This window comes from Poeciliopsis prolifica, unplaced genomic scaffold (assembly GCF_027474105.1).
Source record: "Poeciliopsis prolifica strain line A6 unplaced genomic scaffold, Auburn_PproV2 SCAFFOLD065, whole genome shotgun sequence".
NCBI lineage: Eukaryota > Metazoa > Chordata > Actinopteri > Cyprinodontiformes > Poeciliidae > Poeciliopsis > Poeciliopsis prolifica.
In genome coordinates this window covers 1,953,355-1,976,321 of record NW_026562440.1, presented here as the reverse complement: position 1 = coordinate 1,976,321, position 22,967 = coordinate 1,953,355, and the positions used below count along the sequence as shown (strand labels likewise).

Sequence of the window (22,967 nt, the reverse complement as noted above, 5' to 3'; positions counted from 1 at the left end):
TTACATAACTTTTCTCTTTTCTTTCCTCTTCCAGGCTGGTGTAATTATTACAACTGGGAATAGCAGAGCAGGAATAGTTGTTTCGTGTGACTGTTTCTATGCTTAAATGCTGAATCTATAACCATAAAACATTCGGTGAACATAAAGCCAAGATTTCTGAATTTGGCCCCTGCAGCCTCCCCAGAGTGCCGCAGTAAAACCGTCCCGAGCTGCCATTAGATGGAGCCGGCTGGGGGAAATATCGAGCAGGGATCGGGACCTGATCGTGAGCAGTGGCGCAGCTGATGGTAAACTAATTCTGATGTCCCGACTCACCCCTCCCCTTCCTCACACACAAACACGTCAGCTTGCACACCAGTGAAAAGTCTGCTAAAGCTTAAATGTGGGACATCACTCTCCTCTTTTTTTTTTTTTTCCTGCTTTCCACTTTTTCTCTCTAAGCTGCACTCACACTCACTTGATCAAAATCTCAATAAGTAAGACATCTGCTCCATCATATGCCTGGAGGGACAAAAGACTGGGAAGGAATTCAACAAAAAACTGTTACATTTCTCTGCAGGCCTTTAGAGAAACACATGAGAAAAAAATGCTGAAGACTGAGAGACTTTTTACACACAAAAAAAAATCATAAGTGAAATCTGAAAGGGTTTTTGTACACATTTGCTAAGCCAATCTATGCACATGGAACACCTTCATTTTTTAATCATCTTACAACCACAAACCTTTAATGGGATTTTATGTGAGAGACTAAAATGTAATAGAGGATAAACATGAAAGTGATAGATTTCAAGCTCACTATGAACAAAAATCTAAAGAATGCAGCAGGAATTTATTTGTCTTCAGGCACTTTTACATTGAAATCCCTGAAGTAAATTCATTCAGACCAATTAGGATCATAATCACCTAATTAGTAATGAGAGTCTGTGTGTAAAGTATAAATCCAGATGTTCGGGGAAGACTTTTGAGGTTTGTCCAGAACATAAAACAAGAAACAGCATCAGGAAGATGAAGATTGATAAGCTGACAGAGCAAGGAGAAAGTTATAGAGAAGTGTAAAACAATGTTTGATTCTTGAACAATATCTCCTACTTTCAACATTTCACAATGCACAGTTCATCATATGACACAACTGCAAGCCTCCCGAAATATAATCGCCCAATAAGCTGTCAGGTCGGATAATGACAGCATTAGTCAGAGAAGTAACCAAACAGAGCCGGAAGATCTGAAGAGATCAATAGCTCTGGTGGGAAAATCTACTAAAATGATAAATATTATTCATGCACTCGACAAATCTAGCTTTTTATGCAAGAGTGGTTGGAAGAGCCTTTGTGTTGAAAGAAGGTCTACAATAATCTCCATTTTCAGTATGAAGCCATTAATGTTTTTAGGATTCATTAAAAAAAAGCTTTCTCAAAAAGCTGTGTGGCTGAAAGCTCACTCTGAAAATCATCCTTAACTCAACCACAAAAGGTGCAATGTAAGTCAGTGGTCCAGTCAAAGTTCATGCCTCAATCCATCTGAGAATTATTGGCAAGATAAATGCTTTCCTTCCACTCCTACTGAGCTCAAGCTAAAGTATTTTGCAGAAAACGGATAACACTGCTGGCATTAAGAAGTGCAAAGTTAGCAGAGACATTTCCCAAACGACCTGAAGCTTTAATTGCAGCAGAAAGCAGTTCTGCAATGTCCTGACTCAAGATAAGTACAAGTACATTATAGTGAAAACAGTATGTTGGGTTCGGGCTGTGCATGATTTATTTGGGTTGTCCTCATTTCAGGGTGAAATGATCCAGCACCAGTTATTCTAGAAAGCAATTTTAATAGTAAAACATACTGGAAAATACACATTGAGGTTTGTGGTTGTAATGAGACAGAACATGAAAACACTAAATCAGGTTTGAATACTTGTCCCAGCGAGTGTCAAAAGCCAGTATGTAGAATATATTAAAGAATGAGAGATATTTTGTTCTCCAATCTGTTGAACCCCTCCCCAAAAAAGGGATCATGAAACAATTAACGAAGGACATGCAAGGCTTATGTAGTGTCAAGTTTTTGTTTCAAAGTTACCAGAGCAGCAGCAGCTTTGCAGCAGGTCATTAAAGGAATTTACGATGCGTTAAATTTCTCCTTTGTTCTTCTTTGTGGCCGCTTGCTCTGGCAGTTAGAGAGGCCAGAGCCCTGCAGAGAGCTCATTATCACCACAGCCTGTGATGTTTTACACATCACGCCTCCGTCCCATCAGCAAACATTAATGTGTTACCGTTGCTCCGGTTGCATTCTGTACTGTGGCACAATGTAGTCCACAACACTCCTGACTTTGTTTCTATGCCTCTCGAACCTGAAATAAACCCCCATCCGCCATAACATTTGGCGAACCAATTTGAGAAGGCAGGCACAGGAAGAGGCGAGGTATAGATTAGCGGTAGTAATGATCATAAATCACGTCTGAAATGCTGCCATGTCACATGCCACACCGCTCCACTAATGACCAGGCCCATCTTTCACCGGGTATTTTTATCTGTGTGCCCTGACACTCGACTTTTGGAATCGTCCTCTCGTTTTACGTCGTCAGCACCTCGACCAAGCCTGTGCACAAGTTCTTCACATATCTATAAATACCAGCCAGCTGAATGGCATTTTCTCCCACCCGCCTCCCTTCGCTTGGCAGGAACCTGGAGCTCTGTGACTTGGCATACGGATTTGCAGCTTTTATGCCACTGATCGTCTTGGGTCTAGGTTCGTCCAAACACACCCACATACACATCTCTGTGTGTGTCCACTGGAGAACAAAAAAAAAACACTAATCTATCTGTCAAAAATGTCAAATTCCAATCTGATTAAGGACATTCAATCGGTTTTCTTACAAGATGCAACAAACATGCTAGAGGTTTTTTTTTTCTTTTTTTTCTCAGAGCTGCACTTGCCGAATTAACTTGTTGCTGTGCTGATGTGGTCAAACCGTTCGTGTGTATCAGTTCTCATTGGCTCCTTCACACACTTTCACACACATCTGAAAGAAATGCACAACACCTGTACATGGCTCCTCTGTTCAAAATGTTCTGCCAAGTTTTTTAGGCTTGCTGACATGAGGCACTAGAGACCGCGGGTCACCGACAGCTTCCTGCTATTTTGGGCTTGTTGCAGCTTGAGGTTTCAATTTATTCGGCCAGAGTCTGTCAATCACTGAATGGCTGTTTTTGGGCCTGGAGGGGGTCTTCTGTTGCTACTGGGTGGGGGGAGAAGAGCATCACGCTGAACCTTATTCTCACTGGAGAAGAATCAGTACTAAAAAAAAAAAAATGGAACCTCTTCACAGTGAAGAAAGACAGGAGCCACAAAAAAAATCTTAAAATTAAATCTAAGACATAAATTTGCTTGGTTTGGGGTGACACAACCCATTTGACCTTCGGGTCACAATTCCATTATCAAAGTATGAAAGTATCTCCAGTAAAAGACGGTGGTCGCATCTGGGGTTGCTTTGATTCAGATGGGACAAGAGTGTATTTTTAAGAGGGACAGTTTTACCCAAAACAGTTGGGTGTCTGCTTGCAACCTAAAAATTAAGGGCCTGATTCAATGAAGGTTTGTGTGTATCAAAACAGGCAAAAACTTGATATAATGCTCAAACCTGACCTACAAACAGGAGCAATGTATTGTGTCTGTCTTTGTGAATATGCAAAATGTACTGATCATCAAGAAGGGCAAAACACTGGGAGGAGGATAATGAATATGTAATGGCCTGACAAACCGGTGCCAGATTGCTATACATGTTTTTGTTGCAAAATTAAAAACACCTCTGAAATGTAGGTGCAAGCTACAGCAGTGATGTCTGAGGCCACTATGGTGAGGAGGAGGTATATATATATGTAAACAAAGACATGTCACTGCTTGAAAAATATTTGGAACATGTAAAGAATAAATATTTTTTTGACTGTTAAATGGCTGATTTCAAACTCCTGTGTCTAACCCTTTATTTCTATCACCAGATATGTGGGATGTTGTAATTATCTTTCAGAAGGCCGCGAAATGGCAAAATGTATAAAATGTAAATGAACAATCTTCCTTCAAAATGCTAAAAAGAATAAGTGTCAGTGTCTTAGTTTATTCCTAACCAGATATTGATTTTTTTTAAAAAAATCATTTTACAAAGTAATTTAAAAGGTATTTCTTCTATTTTATTTATGTTTATATTACTTAAACTCCACATTGTGGTTTAAGTGCATATTAAAAAATATCCATATGTCCAAATATGTTTGAACCATATAGGCTGTTGTAGGATGTCCTGATCTTTTTTCACTTCACTGTATGGGTGGAGGCTGAGGAGTGAACATCAGGGGACTCTCCAGATCAACAGGAGCATTCATTAAAGCAGTGTATGGAGAATTTTCTCTCAAATAAATTAAAGACGGGCAAAAGAAAACTCTGAGACCAGCCTCAGAATCCAAGAAAGATAGAAACATTTCAGTTTATTTTTTAAAGACCAACTCTTTAATTTTTCTGTTCCTGTTATGAAACGACTGGGTAGTGACATCTTACCATAACAAGATATGATAAATTTATGCTGGGGCTTTTCTTTTTTTCCCCTCTAGTTTCTGTTCAGGAACTCTTAGCCAAGCTTATCTTTTTATAGTCAATATAAACTTAATGCAATAAAATATTTTAAACAGAAGAGTTTGTTTAGCACTTGCATTTGCCAGGACATATTTTTTTCATCCTATATTTGAGTAATTTGATTTGTTAAATTTAATCATAAATTTAATGCGTAAAACATATTCTGTTAAGAGAAATACATGTAAAGCATTAATGTGGAGAGAGTGTTATTTTTTTATTGAGATTATAATTTGAGATAGGACAATTAAAAAGGGATTTTATTTTGGAAATATTATCTTCTGGCCTTCAGCTTTTATCACCCTGTATCTTGTGGCAAAGTCACAAAACATGTTTCATGGAAAATATTGGATGTTAAGGTTTTGGGGAAAATTCATCTAAGGTTGGACTTTATGTGAATTTAGTGGCTTAAATCCCATCACACACATACATATCGTATCCAAAACATGACATGGGCAAAAGTCACTGAAATGTATGAAAAAACACAAAACATATATTTTAGCAACTCTAATCACGGACGAGATTCTTTTTACCTGGTCCCATTACCTGGCACATTCCACAGTTGCTGCATGTTTCAAAGTTCGAAGTCATCTCTTCAGAAGAAAATGTCTAAATTTCTATTTCATCTGAAAATCAACACCCAAGAATCTGGATCAGAAGTGGAGAGACACAGGATCGAACTGTTCGAGAGTCTGTCTTAAATTTCTACCGCAAATGACAATCTGGGGGGCGATAGCATCTGTCGGTGTTGGTTCTGTGGTCCAAAGTTTGTTCTTCTAATTTGAACTAGATGGAACAAAAAGTACCAGGAATTTTAGAGCATAAATCTGTAAAATAAATCAGCATTATTTTATTATATGCACTGTGCGTTTTAAATTCAAAGACAGTAGTACAGTGACAATCCAAAAAGGTAATGAAGGTCAGAAAAAAAAGTAAATTAATAAACCTGGTCCTGTTTGACATCTATTATATTGTCTTATGAGGAAAAAAAAAAGTTTCTTCATTTGTCTCCATTTAAATCTGTGTTAAATCTTCTCACAATAAGCATTCATTTAACATAGGGAAAAAGCCTGTATATTTTAACAACTGTGACATTGATATTTTAACTTTTAAATTATTTTCCAAATATTTTATTTCAAAACCTTTAGGGTGAGTTAGAGAAGCTGCTCAGTGGGTGCATTTTGTTTTTCCTCAGATGGGATATTTAAAACTGTGAGCACGTCATTTGGACCAAACTATTAATAAGAAGTCATTTTACTGCCCCTTAGCGCTCCCCTGCTCCTCTTCGTCCTCCTCCCCCCCGCTTACTGAACCCCATTACTCGTTTGGACACTTGCCCCAACGCTCTCCGTATAGCAGCTGGGCGCATGCGCAGCTCAGCGGCGGTCCTAAATATCCAATATCCTCTGAACCCGCCTGGTGCTCCAACTTGGACGCCGACTGAAAATAATGTTGTTTCCCCGCGGAAGCAAACTTTCCTGCCACCGAAACAGAAGTCCGGAACTTGAGTCAGGGTTTGTCAGTGTGATCTGAAAGACTTGTTTTTTTTTTCTTTTTTCTTTTCCCCCTGTTTTAGTGTACTCTTAATGGCCAGCATTGGCTGAGTGTTTTGATCCAGTCAGTGACAGCCTGCAAACAGCAGGGAGAGCTGTGCAGCGAGCGCGACGCATTTGCTATGAGCGCCTCCGAGCTGTGAGGGGTTTAATCTGGAAGCCCATTTCGTGCTGGAACACTTTCAACAGAGGTATGTTAGTTTACTCATTTTTAATGTATTTATTATTTTTTTGCTTATCATTGTTATTATTATTATTATTATTATTATTATTATTATTATTATTATTATTATTATTATTATTATTATTGTTGTTGTTGTTGTTGTTATTATTATCTATATGAATTTTTTTAAGATGATCAAAGGCAAATTTAATATTCGCCTTTTTTAATTTATATTTTTAGTTAGAAATCTGAACTATTCTTATGCGGGTGAAATAACACTATCTGGTTAGGACAACTAACATCATAAGTTTGGGAAATAAACATAGGCCAACATGTTTCCTTGTTTCTCGTAAATCAAAACTTCTTCCACACGTTGTTTTTTTTTTAATCATCTAAATCTATATGTCACAGTTTTTGATGTGAGAGCAACTCACGTATGAAGTCATTCAAAGTTTTTAAGGTCGTTTTTTTTTTTTTATTTTACACATTTTGGATAAACTATCAAGAATATAAAGTCGCATTGAGCGTTTATTTGTCGACTGACAGGAGTGCTGCTCAGTGCGCGTTTCTTCATCTTTTTTTTTTCACTCAGAGGTTCTGGAGACGCTTCACTCCTCTCCTCCCGCAGATGTCGGTCCGCATCCCCGTGGCCCTTTTTGCCCCCTTCCTCCGCTCCATCTCTTTTTCATCCCACGTGGAGTTTGTGTTTATATTTGATATGTAGGAAATGGGAATCTTATACCACCACAGTCCCGGCTCTCGGGGCTTGAATGGCCCCTGGCTATTAGCCTGCCCCTAACAACATGACGAGTTAGGTACACGCCGACGCAAAATCTGATAGGGGCCCTATTGCGCAGTAATCCGTGTGTGCAGGTTAGATTTCACATAGAGGACTTAGACTCAATCAAGGCGCGTTAAAACCCCCAAACAGCACTGATGGCATTTGATGCCTGGAGAATAATAATAATAATAATAATAAAATAATAATAATAATAATAATAATAATAATAATAATAATAATAATAATAATAATAGGCACATGGGTAATAATAGATGTCTTTATTTCTGACTCTTACTATTATTGTCATTAGAATAAACTTTGCATTTCAGTTTTTAGGTTTGCGGTTTTGGAATTGAAGCGAGTTGAAATGGAATGTGGTAAAAAATAATAATTAGCAGTGTTTTGGAAGTATAAGTCGTTAAAATAATTCTAGTTGTAAAACAAATACACAAACGTAAGCAAATGTTGTTGTTTTTTTTTTTTACTACATTTGTAGATGAAGATTTGATCCTGCAGATTGGAGCGCATCCTCTATGTTTTTTTGTTGTTGTTTTGTTTTTTGTTTTGTGTTTTCATGCCAAGCAGCTTGTTTTAATTTCAGTGGTGTTTATAAAACATGGATACGATTTGAATTCGGAAACTTGTACCTACACGACTATAATTAAATTTATTAGGTCGCACACCATTTTATTATAAAACACGCAGGATCCAGGACGTCGTTTCTTTCGGCCAACATCTAATCAAGAGAGATGGAAGTTTTTTTCCCCATCCTTTTCTTGCGTAAAGTCGTCACTTTTTATTATTGTTATTATTTTTTTTAAATAAAATAAATAAATGCATGTCTCTGTATCATTATCTCCCGCATAAATAGAAAAGTAAAATAGCTGCAGAATCCATCCGAGGGAGAAAATGTCTCCAAGTAAGTGAGCAGTGAAAACGTGTTCATCGTTATTGATAGGCGCAAGTCGAAATGAATAGTTCGGTCAGCCTGCAGCTGCCTTCATGTGGTTTGTTCAACATCATCCTCTCTTCGGCTCTCAGAGCGTGAAATTACCGCAGCCTGGCCGCGTGCTGCACTTTCTAACCCCTCACCCCTCCTCCGTCTCATGTGTGGCTCTTATATGTCGCTGTCAATAGCCATAGTAAGGAATATAATTCTCTCTGCTGGGAGGCTGAAGGAAATAGCGAGTTTATTGATTCCCCTGCTCAGTGTCAGGTAACTGCTGGTAGCAGAGCCGGTCCAAAATTGTGCAGGGCCCCATGCGGGATTTGATTTAAGGCCCCATCCCATTAAATCCAGCCAGTGTTATTTTTTTCATTTTTATTTTATTTTTTACATATTTACGTAACAGACCTAAGTTTCATAGTTGGCTTCTGGAATACCCAAGGTATAAGTAAACATTGGAACCAAAGAAAACTATATAGTTTGAATCTCATTTAAGGACTTTGCTTGTGTTCGAGCTCAGAAATTCTTTTATGGACACAATTTTTATTAAATCATGAAGTAATATTTAATATTTTTCATTGCTACTTCATGTTCTTGGAGTAGTTTAAATAAGTGATCAAATATTGTAACATTTTACTTCTATGCACTTTTTTCTTCACAAATTCTTAAAACGGTTAACAACATATTGACCTGACCACAAATTTCTAGTATGTACTCATATCTTATGGAACATTTTAGAGATCAAATATGGTATTCATTTTCGCCCTGTGTAATCTATACATATTTTAAAATAATTGAACAGATTATTATACTGTGAATTTAATTTACAAATGGCACTGTGTGGTAACTGTGTAAGTTTTGTTCAAAATATATTGAAAGACATAAAAGGGGAGTCAGACGTTCAGTGGTGGTTGACAGAGTTGGATCTGATTGCAAGTCAGCAATTTAATCAACTTACTCACAGAATGTCTTTTTCTTTACCCTGAAGTTATTCAAGGTAAATATAAATCTAATATAAATTGCAGTAATTATTGCGAAGATAAGGTTGTTTTTCTGAATTACCTAGATGGTCTAATAGTCATGTTCAGAGTATACTAATTCAATCTGAACTGAGTAGAGTCAAGAAAGTTTTACTGCTTATTCTTACAAGATTACATGAAGGGTGTTTACATAGTGATTGAGTTCCAAAATTGGTGTGCACAAAATGTGATCATTTAAAAAATATATATATTTGTCTGTAATTCATGAATCTGTGAGACAAAGTTTAATGTAGACTTCTTCTTTATAAACCCGACTAGAAATGAGAAATGTTTACATCCGAATGAAATGTGAGAAATAGAGGAATCTCCATGATCTGTGGGTTTTGCACAGACGCTTAGTTTGCTTAGGCCTTGGGCCGGCCCTGTCACACACCTGAGTTTGAAAACATTTCACTGTTGTGTGAAATGAATCTGAGGGGACATTTAAAAGTCACACATCTATTTTGCAGGAGTCATTTGTTGTATCAAATATTTCATCATTTCTAAATGGAAAAAAAAAAAAAAAAATTCAAAAGCTAATGAAACCACAGCCAGGACACATTTTATAAGTGTATTTTCCAACTCACTGGACATGTTTTAAAACAAGAAAGATGTTGGAAGGAGTGAAAATCCAGAAAGAAAAGAGAGCTGATTGTGTCCTCCAAGAAAGGTGAGATAGAGTGAGAAAGAAAGAGAGTGGAAGAGAGAGAGAGGAGGGAGACAGGAGGGAGGAGGTGGGGTATGGGGTGGTGGACGCTCTGGCACAAATCAATTCACCTGAGAGACACATTATTGTCTTCGGTTTCTGGCCTGGAGGAGCTGAGCGCTATGAAAAATTAAAAGGATGCCATTTAGTTTAAGGGATTGAGCCAGTGGATAGACACACAAACACACAAACCGCCTGTGCAACCCTAATTTAATGCTACTCACTGTCAATAACTCATATTTTAACCAAGCGTTTATTAAGTTAAAATTTCAGCTGTTGCTGTTTTGAAGTCAACATGCTCGCCTTATCTGCCTCTTGGTAGTAAGGCAACACGTATGTAGACATTAACACAAACATTTACTGTTACACAGATACTACTTTTTCCAAATATCTATAAACAGAAAAACAAAGTTAAGCATAAATGTAAAGTAAAAATGAAATAAAAATGCATTCCAATGGCTTATAAGATTGAAGCGTGTGATTATCAACTTATCTTTGCCAAAAGTTTATGACAGACAGATTGGCATCTTCCTGGGGTGTGAATACTTTTGCAAAGCACCGTCAATGATTTCTTCTAATTCATTGAAAATTAGTTTTTATTGTGAGGAACTTAACCTGCAAACGGTTTACCGGAACTCCCTACTGCCATGCTGGGAACTACAGGTCTAATAACAGGGAAGGACTGTCTTTGTTTGCATGTGAGCGTTCGTCTTTGCAGCCAGCTCTTTTGTTCAGTTGTCCAACTTTCCCGACACCCTTTACACAGTAAACAAGAGACAAACCATTCTGTTCTCCTCTTCCAGGGATGTTGGCATTGTTGTCCATTGTTTTCAGCTGCCCTTTTGTTGCAGCATCACTTTCTGCGCCTCCGCAGCAACAGAGCGACAGGGAACAGAATGCGACGATCGCAGCATCGTCTCTCACCTTAAATTGCAGACAATTCCCTGGCGTCCAAACTCTCCTCCTCCCTCGCTCCCTCCCTCCCTTCATCAACCTGTCTCCTGTCTAGAATTAACGGGGTCACTCACTGTCTTCGTGTGCCATAGCCAGCCACTGTGTCTGTGGTCCAGGGCCAGCCATGCAGCCGTATCATTTACGCTTCTCCGTTTTCATTGTTGATATTTACTTCTGCAATTATCGCTCCACTTCACCATCGGCCAAAGATGATATGCTGAAGTTAACACGGGCGCTTCCCTCCTTCAGTCTCCTGTTGCTCAAACATGCAAACCCAAACACACACAAACGTAAGATCCAACTGACAGAACCACATAGACATAAAAAAAAAAAACATATATGTAAGTATCAGGAAAAGGCAACCGATGTCCTCAGAAGGACAGCACGCATCTTTTCTTATTTTATTAGTTTAGGAGATTAATAAATAAATAAATAAAGACTTTATTGCTTTAAATTTCTGAAACCATTTAAATTTGTTTTGTGTCTGTTGCTTTTCAAGTGAGTGGGAGATCGTAGCCAGAGAAGCCATGGAGGCCTCACAAGACCTCGGTGAACAGATGGTGAGTCAGAGGCTACTGTATGCATGCAGGTCTGTGGGTGAGAGAGTACACCTTGTGTCGGCCACACAGCTGTGGTGTATGGTGCATTAGATGGATAGTGTGCGTGTGTCCACTCGTGTGTCTCTGTGTGTGTGCGCTAACTTGCGAACAGATGTGATGCAAGTCCAGTAGCCATATGGCGGCGGTCACAATTTTCTTGAGCTGGAGTGAAGCTCACATTGACTCTAAACTTTCTGTGTACAGTAAGACTTTCACATATGTTTGAATTTTTACAATGCAATTGATAAACTCGCTTTAGCATTAATTGAAAACAATGACCGAACGCTGAGGATACATGGTTAGCATAAACGAGGATTTGGTTTATTCTAGTCACAATATTGTGAGTTAATTGAGCAAAAAACATTCAAAAACAACAACAAAAAAAAAAAAAAAAAAACTAAGGTGTTCTATTCTATAACCAGTTTCAAAACTGTTTTAAAATCTATCCTTTCTCAAAATGTTTATAACAAATGTTTTATAATGAGTTTAAAGGAAGCGAAATTAAAGCCTAGAATAAGCAAATTTGATGAGAAAGTTTGGTGGAAGAAAAAAATAGGATGACATACTCAACATTTCAGAACCACCTTTGATCCACCACAGTAGAACAAGAACTTACAGCGCCTGGCATATTTCCACATGAAAATCTTTATTCCTGCTCCTCTTGATGCCGAGGTTTAGGGAGGTTCTTCACTTTGGATTTGGAACTGTGTGACATCCTAGAAGACATTTTATTGCGATGTTCAGTTCGTCCAGGACCTGAAAGAAAAACAAAACGAAAACATTTGCAGGAAATTCTCACAATAGTTATGCAAAATTAGAAACATCGCAGACAACCTAATCACAAGTTTGTCAGGTTTCTTGTTGATCTTATTGGCGTCAGTTTCTGTTGTCTGAAGAGAGATTTCTGCTCAGACTTCAGCAGTTGGAGCTTTGAGGGAAGTAGTCAGCACAAGATTCTGATCGACCAATCAGATGCAGATTTAGAACACAAACGATACAGGCAAATCTTACATACCTAATCCTGGTAGATAATGGATTCCTCGAGCTGGTTTTATATCCAAAGTTTCAAATGTGTAATGATTGTGTTTACAGGTTTATTTTAATTAATCAACACTTAAAATTGGCTAATCATGACATAGTTATAATCATTATAAATTTTAAAACCTTTTTCTGAAATGCTAAATTAGCGAAATAACATTTTTCACATAAGAGAGGGTGTCCCGTAGGCTTCAGACCTGTCCCTGTGCCAATACAGTGGATTCATATTGCTTAATTACTTCCTCAGCATGTCACCAAGTTCCTCAGGGTCTAGTAATGACCAATTCATTTGACTCAGTCTTAAGCCAAGTAGAATAATGACCCTTGTGGAGTAACTTTGAACACCTTTGAGAACTCACTGACAGGCTGTCGAAATTCTTTTCTGAGCAATTCCCTTGTAACATAGCGTAGTTGAAAACATTCATACTTATAGATTCTTGATTTTGTGAGGATATTCTGAAACAAGGTTTTTTTTTTGTCTGCTACTTTGTCCTAAATGACAGTAAAAGCGCTCCTGTGGAAATAACAGATGTAAGAGAGGTGTTCGGAAAGCACAAGGAGACACCGAGATGCACTTGGACTGAAGCTTAGAGTTGACGCAGCGTCCCAGTTCTGCTTGTTTAAAGATCAGGCTGTATTGTTGGGAAAATGATTTTGGCGACGTGCGAAGGCCACTCACATTTCAAAGTCGTTAGTCAGCCACCAGAACAGGTGTAATTTCATCTTCTCCTCCTCCTCCATCAAGCCTCGCTCTCTCTCTCGCTCTTTTTCTCTCTCTCTGACCTGCCAGCCTCGATAGTAATAATGCTGCAAAGTGGGACAGAGCACATGAAGTATGTTGTTTTTTCCCCTATTTTTTTTTCTGTGTATTTGTGTGTGTGTGTGTGAGTGTGTGTGTCTCATCAGACTTACTTTGGGTTGGGTTACGGGCAAACCCCAGTGGAGCATATGTCCGTCACGCATACAGTACATGCACACGACAAAAGCAAGCAAGAAAGAAAAAAAAAAAAAGGCAGAAGAAGACAGTCTACTCACTGGTGTTCAGATATAAAATATTGATGTCTATATTCCCCCGCATTTACTTCACCTGCTTTAAATAGGACTGTGATATCATTTATAATGTGAATTTGAGCTGCAGCTCAAAGACATTGATTAATTGTTCAGGTTGGAAATTGGATCGCAGAGCAAGGGCAGCGATTTTAATCACCCACAGCCACTGAGGCTTATAGAAATTTTATTTCTTGCCAACTTTAAGACTGTGTGCATGCTGCAGAGAAAGATTTCAGTTTTGGTCTCAACATAGAAGGGGATCCATTTGCTGGAAGTTTCAAACTGCCAAATAAAATGTTGTGATTTCAGAAATTACTTATATTTTGAATTCCAAAATATTTAAGCAGGTATTTGTGAATCAGCAATTTCACTTTTCAAAATGGAAGGAACAAAATAATATTTAACTGGCAGATGTGTGTTGATCTTCATATGTCTGAACGGAAATTAAACTGATCCTGTCAGACTTAAAAACTGGAAATCTGAGTCAGGTAAAAAAAAAAAAAAAAAAAAAAAAAAAATATATATATATATATATATATACAAATCACTTCATGTATTTTTGTGCTTCTCCAATAAAGTATTTATTTATTTATTTATTTATAGAGTTTTTACACGGTTAAAAGCCAGCACATAATCCAGCTGCAATGTAAATTAATTGTATTTCTATTGTTTTTGACTCATTGCTGCTTTGAGTGGGTTATGTGTGTGATATAAAATAAAGATGAACAATTCTGGTGGCCCAAAGTTTTGAGAACTATGCCTCCTCAAGTTGCAGCCCAGTACATTTCTGGAAGAAATGTACTCTTTGTTTTGTCATTGCAGTACCTGGAATTCCTTGATTTTCTGTGTAATAGTTTTACTTTCTATCCTCCTAATATTTCCGAGCACAACAGCAATGGATGGCTTTTGGCAGGTTCCTTGAAGTCATGGTTTGAGTGTTTTTTTTTTTGTTACACTCACTCTGGAAGACATTTCACACTTAACGTGTGATGGTATGTATAATTTTTTTGTGACTTTACATTTAGATTCTGGGATGCTGCTTTAATGCATTTAGAAACTAAATTACATTTTTAAGCTTAATTTTTCAGAGGAAGGCGGAGTACCTGGAGAGAAACCATTCATGCACAGGGAGAACATGTAAAGGCTATGCAGAAAGACCCCAATAAAATATCTTAAAACACTTTTTATTATTGTTAGGGTTAATAATAATAATAATAATAATAATACAATAAAATAAAAACACTACTGTCTTTTTATGTCTTCTTGAAAATACAAGCTGAAAGTGGCAGTTCTTTCCCCGCTCTGCTTCATTGAAATAGGCGTGTCTACGTTGACTAAGAAAACACTAAGGACCTCACAGACACAGTTTCGGGGAGTTGTCCACTGACACCCGATAGTCCCGCTCCTCCTTTTCTAGCCTTTAAAGTACCCCGTCCATCGCTTCCCCTGCCACGCCCTTTTCCCACCATGACCACAGCACGTCATCTGGGTTATGGTCAGGCATCCTCTCTGGCCGCCTACCTGCCCAGGGTCTGCCTGCCGTCTGGGGTCCCCAGGGAAGAACTGCAGGAGCTCAGGGGACATTTAGGCGTTTAGCCCTTTAATGCTACTTTTAGCTTGTTTAAGTGTCTCTCTCCACCTGTTGCCACACGTTTGCTCTTCTTTGGAGAAAATATGTTATTAAGGAAGGATGCTCTAAGAAATGATAGCTAAATACTAATTAATTGTATTTAATTCAATTAAAAAATTTTTACAAGTCAATTCAAGTCAATGTCAACAAGGAAAAACAAACGTTTTACACAAACCTTTTTCAGTTTTTCTGAATTTATTTTTCACTCAAAGTGGCGGAGGGGAGGACATTTGCTGACTCCTGCAAACGTTTCAGAGTTGAAATCTATGGCAAGCTCTGGAAAAAGTGAGTGTCAGAGATGGAGGTGGAAGAAATGCAGAAGAAAAGATGAAATAGGCTCTTGTAGCTGCTTTTTCTTCCTTTGGTGCTCTGGGAGAGGCACTATGGCAGCTGTCCTATTCTGTGTATTAGTATGTGAGACAGACAGACTAAGTAAGAGGAGGAAAAGGGGTCAGGTTGCACCCCTCTTTCACCTCTACAACCCCATACAGACGCACTGACACAAATGTACATGCAGCAGCAGCAGTTCAGCATGAACATGGCCAAACCCGATAGCTAAGATCGCCCTGGCATGTCATCTTAAAATCTGCCCGGCAACAAGGCATGCAGACAGATCCCAGAAGTGTGGAGTGTAACAGCTACTTCATGGCATCCTGCTAGTAGGTTGGCATCCAGGCTGTGGCACCATAGTCCACTTCAGTTTCAGTTCAGTGTCAGTGATTCCTATAAGATTAATGTTCAGCTGACAGCTGAATGCTGCTGTGAGAGTCTACTCCTGAAACAGAGCAAGAAGTGTTCATTTGATGTGTTTGGCAAAAAGACTTCAATTTGCAAGCAGACTTTTATTTTTTTTGTTTTTTTTGGGGGGGGGGGGGGTTCAGGGGGTAGATTATTTTTACTAAGCAAACAAATGACAAGCTGCAAGAATGTTAGCACACTTATTTTGTCAAATCACTTCAAACTGAAGGTGAGCTAATTTGCATCTAAACATGAAAATAAGCAGTAATTCAACATAATAATTTGGAGTTAATTGTATAACTTGCTTGCACATGGACCAGTACTGGAGCTCATTCTGCATCATGTTAACAATATGTTGATTGCTGTTCCATGTGTGACACTGACTAGAGATAGCGTGGAACCAGTTTTACCCTGAAGTCTTTCCTCTTTGATATTATAACTTGATCTCTTCTAATTAAATGATCACCATTGTCCTTTTTGAAAATGGAGAAACAAAGTTCCTGATTTAGCTTGAATCTGAAATTTGATGCATTGTCCTCAGGCAAGTGAACTTTTTTAGGAATGCTTCATACCTGGTGCGATAGCCTGGCACACCACACTGTATATATACATACAAATATATATATATATATATATATATATATATATATATATATATATATATATATATATATATATATATATATATATATATATATATATATATCTAATATATTATATATATTATATATATAATATAATATATATATCTAATATTTAGATATATATATATATATATATATATATATATATATATATATATATATATATATATATATATATATATATATATATATATATATCTATCTAATATATAATATATATATATATATATATCTAATATATCTAATATATATATATATATTATATATATATATATATATATATATATAATATAGATATATATATATATATATGTAACATATATATTTATATATGTATGTATGTATGTATATGAAAAATAGGCCTTTAGGCCTATATAGGCCTATATGTATGTATATGAAAAAATAGGCCTTTAATTGATGCAATTAATTCTACTTTAGGTTAAATACCTTCTTTTTTAGGAAAGAAGGGGAGATTAGTCTAACCTAAAGCATCTGTCTTTCACCTAAACCTGTTCAGTTCACGTAATTGATCAGGCACATATGAGAGCTGAGTTTGCATTCTGGCAAACCAGGGAAAGACAGCTAGGTGTGAGGTCAACAGGTCACAGACAGACCTGTGAGCCAGTCACGCTGTCACAGAGCAAAACCTCCAAAACAGACTGGAGAATCCATCTAGAAACCCAGAGCAGAGGCAGCGTGGGTTTCTAAAGGAACACACCAGACAGGAAACCGCATGATAAGTGTGTTTGAGCGTCTGCTGTGTGAGTGAGAGTGTGTGTGTAGGTGTTTCTTTCTCTGTTTTGCACATACACTTTCTTTGGTGTGGGATGGCTGAGGTCATCTGAGTGAAGAGAGCACTATGCTGTGGCCAGTCGTGTTTAATAGAAAGTCGGTCAGGACAGTGTGTGTCTTGCCAGGATTCCTCACTTTATTGATTACACAAAGAGTTTTTAAGAAAAACACATTATCGCCAGATGTTGCTTTTTTTTTTCTTTTTTCCTGTGTCGAATCAGCGATTTCACATCTTCGACTCTGTCCTAAACTGACTCTTTAGAATTTTAACTCTTTCTCTGCAAGTAAAAGAAAAAGTCACCCGTGTGAAAGCATATTAAACAACATTGCCTCAATAAAAACCTTTGGGGAAATAGTTCGCAATTCCTGCTAAACGCTCATCTACTTTTATTGTAAAAAAAAAAAAAAAAAAAAAAGAAAAAAGAAAACAAGCGCATTTCCTCGTTTTGCTGGAAAGGAAATGAAATTCCAACAGTTGTGCTTTGCTTATGGAGGAACCTGCATGCCCTGCCTGCCGCGAGAACTTCCTCTCCTGCTCTACTGGGAGATTAAATTTCTCTCAGAGCCGTCCAGCACCAGAGAGGTAGCAGAGAGGGCGTCAGTGCCAGATGGGACGTGACCCGGGTCTCTGTTTTAGTTTAAATTTTTGCTGGAAGTAATGTTTATTTCCCTTGTTTCCCACATATTTTCTTCCTTTTGTGTACAGAATATCTATTGTTTCTTGTTCCGCTGCTTTTCAGCGTCGCCATTGTGGTCACATCGGTAATTCTTTTTATTTTTTTCTCAGATTATTTTAAAAACTTTTGAATTAACATGAATCTTTCCTCTCTGATCCTGCTCCTTTAAACAAAACTGGGTAACCAATATGAAATTACATGAAATAATTTCAGTGAAGATTTCATTGTCATTGTTAGATGATATTGATGGAGCTGAATACAAGTTGTGAATCCATGCAATCAAAGCTGCCTTTCCTTTTGGTCTAATAACTGATAAGGAAAATGATTCAATAGGCTGTAAAGTAGACAAAGAAAAGGTTGTTAATGCTTTTAAGCCATAATGCAGTTTTAGTTTTGCTTTTTGGCTTTTCAAATGGAAGAAGTATTATGTTCAGGTCAGTACACAAAGTACTTCCCTTTTATCAGAGTTCAATCTTTAACAAAAGCACAAGGAACTCTGACTTGAGGGCAGGGGGCAGCTTGAAATTGTAGATACATTTTATCAAGAACGTTTTCTGATTTGGACGTCTTAACTTGATTGTCAACGTTAATATCCAAAGGTGATTTGGATATTAACACACATCTGAATAAAGCGGAATTGAAAACTTTAAATAATTACTGTAAGCCTTTCCTGGCATCACATTCTATAAAACTGGCATTATTGCAATGTAGTTCCCAGCTCTTCTGCTACAGTTAGGCCCAAATGTATTCATGCAATGGGCAGATTTAGATTGAGGATTTAACATCTCTTAAATCCAATAAAACAATGTAAATGGAAGATCAATTTTGAAATGAAAAAGTTTTTATTTTCATTTCAATTGAATTGGCACTTCATTTTTTTTTATTGCAGCAATCTGTCAAAAAGCCTACGTATAATTGATGACCATCTTTCTGAATGTTTCCAAAGATATTTTGACAATTATCTAGTTTCCTCCACAGTTTTTCTCTTTCAGCCAAGTCAGTCAGTCAAGTCAGGACTTTGACTAGGCCACTCTAAAAGATTAACATTACCTCCAATCAGAAGAAACACGTTGGAAAAATGAAATGAAAGTATTTTAAACTTAAACATGCTGTCACAATGACACAGTGAATCTTATTTCTTATATCCTTATTTTAATTATATTCTTTTACTGTTTGTCCATCTTGCCATGTCTGGACAAGATCCATCCAGAAGTTTTTTTTTTTTTGCTATGATGTGTCCCTGCTTCTTTTTGTCTGTCTGTCTATCCCACCCTTTCTTTACCCACCAGTCTCCCTGCCACTTTGTCTCTCGCTGGGTCTCTCCGGCTGGAGTGATGATTCAGGCACCATTGTGAGTTCAGCAATCCGATACAGCACCAGCCCAAGAGCGAGGGCGGGGAGGTTGCGTTAGGGGAGCAGGGGAGGGAATGAGAAACAAGAGGGATTATGGGTGTTCCGATGGCCATATCCATGATGTCTGGAGCCCCGGGTGCTTTGGCACCCTACCTGCCCTCTGGTTTACCTGTTGCTCTCATTCTGTGTCTTAGCTTTACATCTTTCTCTCTCTGTCCAAACATTCGTGAGCTCTTCACTGTCCCATTTTGGATCGCTCTTATCCCCTCAGTCCACCTTTTCTGTGCACAAACATATCAGATCGTGGGTGATTTCATTAGGAAGATGATACGAAGTCTTTGAAAGTGCGGTATGCCAGAACAGCTTGCGACTTCTGAGACATTTAACTCCGCTTCCCTCTCTGTGGCACAGAGGGCAGCAGTAACTTCTAATAAAGGGCTGCATATTAAATCTAAGAGCAGATGGCGTGTGTGTGTGCAGGGGTGTGCGTGTGTGCAGGGGTGTGCGAGGCCATACCATTCTTTCTGCTGAATGTTTCCCCTTGGATCTTTTCTGAAGGATATCTACCTTATGTCGTACCTCTCACGCACACCCACCGTGATGTCACAAGCAGCATTATTTAACAGGCATCTGGGAGCCCATTCATCATTTAATTAAAAGCGTCTGAAAGGAATCTGAGGCCTAATGAGATTAGTTTTAATAATTGATGCTGCTGCTGCTGCTCCAGACGGGCCTTTACACACACAGGCCCACAACATGCACTTCGATCTATGGTTATTACAGTGACTCAGAGCCTCTGTCTTAGTGCCATGAATTTGAGCATCTTTGCTTTGTTACCTGTTCATGATACACATGTTGTGATACACATTATAATCATTTACGTTATACTGGTAAGGTTTGATGGAGTGAAAAGAGCTGCCAGGGTTTTTGTTTTACACCAATGGTGTTTTGTTTTGTTTTTTCGGTTTCTTTAAGGAAGACTTTTGTATTATTATTATTTATTGTTCAGTTGCTTAGTCCATAACTGTGTATACAGCACACCCCACAAGTTGTTTTGCTTTAATTGGTTCAGAGCACAAAGTCCTGACTTATGGCAGACAAGCATTCAGAGCAGTTTTAGTTTTCACTCTTTGTTGCAGCTTTTCCTGTTTGTGTTGCTCATAAGAAATGCACACAGTGTTATGGTTGTGCATTCATGTTTAGTTTCCCACCCAGTTAGGAACATTTTGTTGAAATTAATTTCTCTCCATTTAAAATTGACAAAGTTTTCTTCGCAGATTGCTGTTTTTGGTTTTTAAGTACGGTTGGGTATCTGTCAGGTTCAGTGAAATGACGGACCTTGTTCTTAGAAAAGAGTTTAGAAAATAGCTCTGAGGTAGATTTTATGTATTTTATTCAGCATAGTATGGTTCATTTAGTGAAATATGATTCTTTGTTGGAGGAAATAGGAAAACAAAAGGTAGATGTACATATATTTACTTCACTAAACCATGAGCCTTTTTACCAGGACACCATTTACCCTGAACCCTTAAACTCATCTGGTCATGAATGTTCTAACCTGTTAAGGGTTCAGGCTAAATAACTGAACACCAAGCTCAAGATCAATTCAAGCACCTTATTGAGGAGAAACTACTAGTACAACAATGAAACTGAAAATCGGTTAACTTCAGATTTGTTCACCCTGATTTCAACCTGACATTTGAAGAAACTTCCAAATTAGGAACAAATGTAACCATGAATGGATGTTTTAAATATTAGGCCAATCCCAGCAGTGCCTCGCCGCATTTATTAACTATTTTCAAACATTTAGTTGAAATCATAGTTCTCCACAACTCATCCCTAAACTGTGTTATTGATCCATATTCCAGATAAGATGCTTATGGTTGATTATAAAATACATTGACATAAATGGCTTAAACACCATAAAGCGTTATTTTAAGTTTATTTCCTCCAGTTTTGACTGGAGCGATTAAGCATATTGCTTGAAATCAGAATGGGTAGCGCAATGGCACCACTAAGACTCCACCCTGAGGTTTAGGGTAATACTAAATTATTGCCTCTCCACTAGAACCATTTACTAGGGTCAATATTTATCCAGGTGAAGGTTTCTCATCCTGGAAGATGCAGTGGAAACAGCGAACCCCAGAAATTATGCCAGTTCCTGGGAAAGGCTCTTGTAGTGGAAACATGCCTCATGTCTATGTCAGCGTCCGACATAAATATTGTACTTACATGCATTTTATATTGAGCTGATTAAAGTAATGGCCAATATGAGTGCATATGTGTCTGCATGGTCAGCCTTGGGCCCGGTTAGATTTCTCCCAGTTGTTTTTTTAATTACCCTCATCAGATTAACTGCGCTGGGGCAGTCGAGGCCAAACGCACAATTAATAGTGCAGAACCACTGCTCCCCCCCAACACAGACACACACACGGAAATCCATCAGTGGCTTTTCATTTGTCTCCATCAAGTAAAGCTGCATTAAATCGTCTCTGTGATCCCCTCACTCCCTGAGACAATGAGGAGCCAGATTGAGCAGCAGGTATGAGGACCACCAGTGAGCCGTATGGGGAGTAGCCCATTGTCCTCAAATCTACTTCTCCCTAAAACGTAAATTTACTAGCATTTTGCTTTCAAATAAATCAGTATTAGAGACTATTTTACCAACTTGTAGCCATATAAGTTCTGTGGGTTTTTTTTTATGAGCAAATTGAAGAAACATTCAGGACTTCTTTTAATTTGCAAACTAGGGGGTAATAGCTTAAGCTATTCACCATTAGGGAAATCTTTTATCATGCAGAAAAAGCATGCTAACATTGATTAAAACCTTTATTTCAATCATTTCTTCATCACTTATAGATTGACATGTAAAGGAAATTACAAAAGAACAAAAACAAAAAATAGTCCATCACTAAGTGCTTTACCTTCTTGTCTTCATATCTGGACCAACATTCTCCCACCTAAAGTAGATATTTGTACCTTAGGGAAGAAATATATAATTTTTTATTTATTTATTTATTTATTTATTTATTTATTTATTTATTTATTTATTTATTTATTATCTTTTAGCCTCAAGTTTGGAACTTTTCAGGTTTCTGCATCAGAACTATAAGACTATAAGGCTATCACTGCGACCATCACAAACTCACTGGTCTTATTATGGTCAAACTTTGAAGAAAGTCGAAAATCTGTATGAATTGTTGAAAAATTGATATTTTGACATTGAAATGGTTGATTTCAAAACTGATGTTTTCACACAAATTGTATAAAGTGACTTTAGTTTTGGATATCTCTTATCAAGTTTGTTGAATATAGTGTCAAAGCTGGTAGTTCCAAAGTTTAAATTATTAATCATAGGCTAAATATGAATGAATCTGACACTCAGCCATCACACAAAGTACATTAAAAGCCCAAAGTATTTTTTTTTCAACTTGGTGATAGCTAAAACATGCTTCAAAGTTTTATTCAAGGGAAATAAAATGAACATGGCTTATATGCTGTTTCTCTCAACATTCTGTGGAAAAATTGTGTAAATGTACATGAGCAAAGAGAAGTGCCACTTGCAAGAAACAGAAAGAAACAGAGCAACTTATACCTATTTCACCTGAATCCCTCCTCCTCTTCCCCCCACCCCTCTCCACAGACTCACCTTGTTCCTCCCTTTCACTCCCTGACTTCTTTTTTTTTTTTTTCTTTTATAGCTTCCTACTACACCT

The 22,967-nt window shown here is 37.6% G+C and overlaps 1 protein-coding gene across 4 annotated transcripts in view; it reads left to right on the top strand.

The window, feature by feature from the left end:
- Positions 1 to 5,993: 5,993 nt before the first annotated feature.
- The window catches only part of eya4 (EYA transcriptional coactivator and phosphatase 4), a 52,629-nt gene continuing 35,655 nt past the window's right edge, over positions 5,994 to 22,967 (top strand). For 2 of the 4 annotated variants that reach the window (XM_055019952.1, XM_055019950.1), the window contains exons 1-2: positions 5,994 to 6,352; positions 11,230 to 11,290. In XM_055019952.1, the coding sequence (XP_054875927.1) occupies positions 11,258 to 11,290 (33 nt within the window). In that variant the 5' untranslated portion in view covers positions 5,994 to 6,352; positions 11,230 to 11,257. The remainder of the gene's footprint in view (positions 6,353 to 11,229; positions 11,291 to 22,967) is intronic. The other 2 variants (XM_055019951.1, XM_055019949.1) reach the window with 1 other exon arrangement.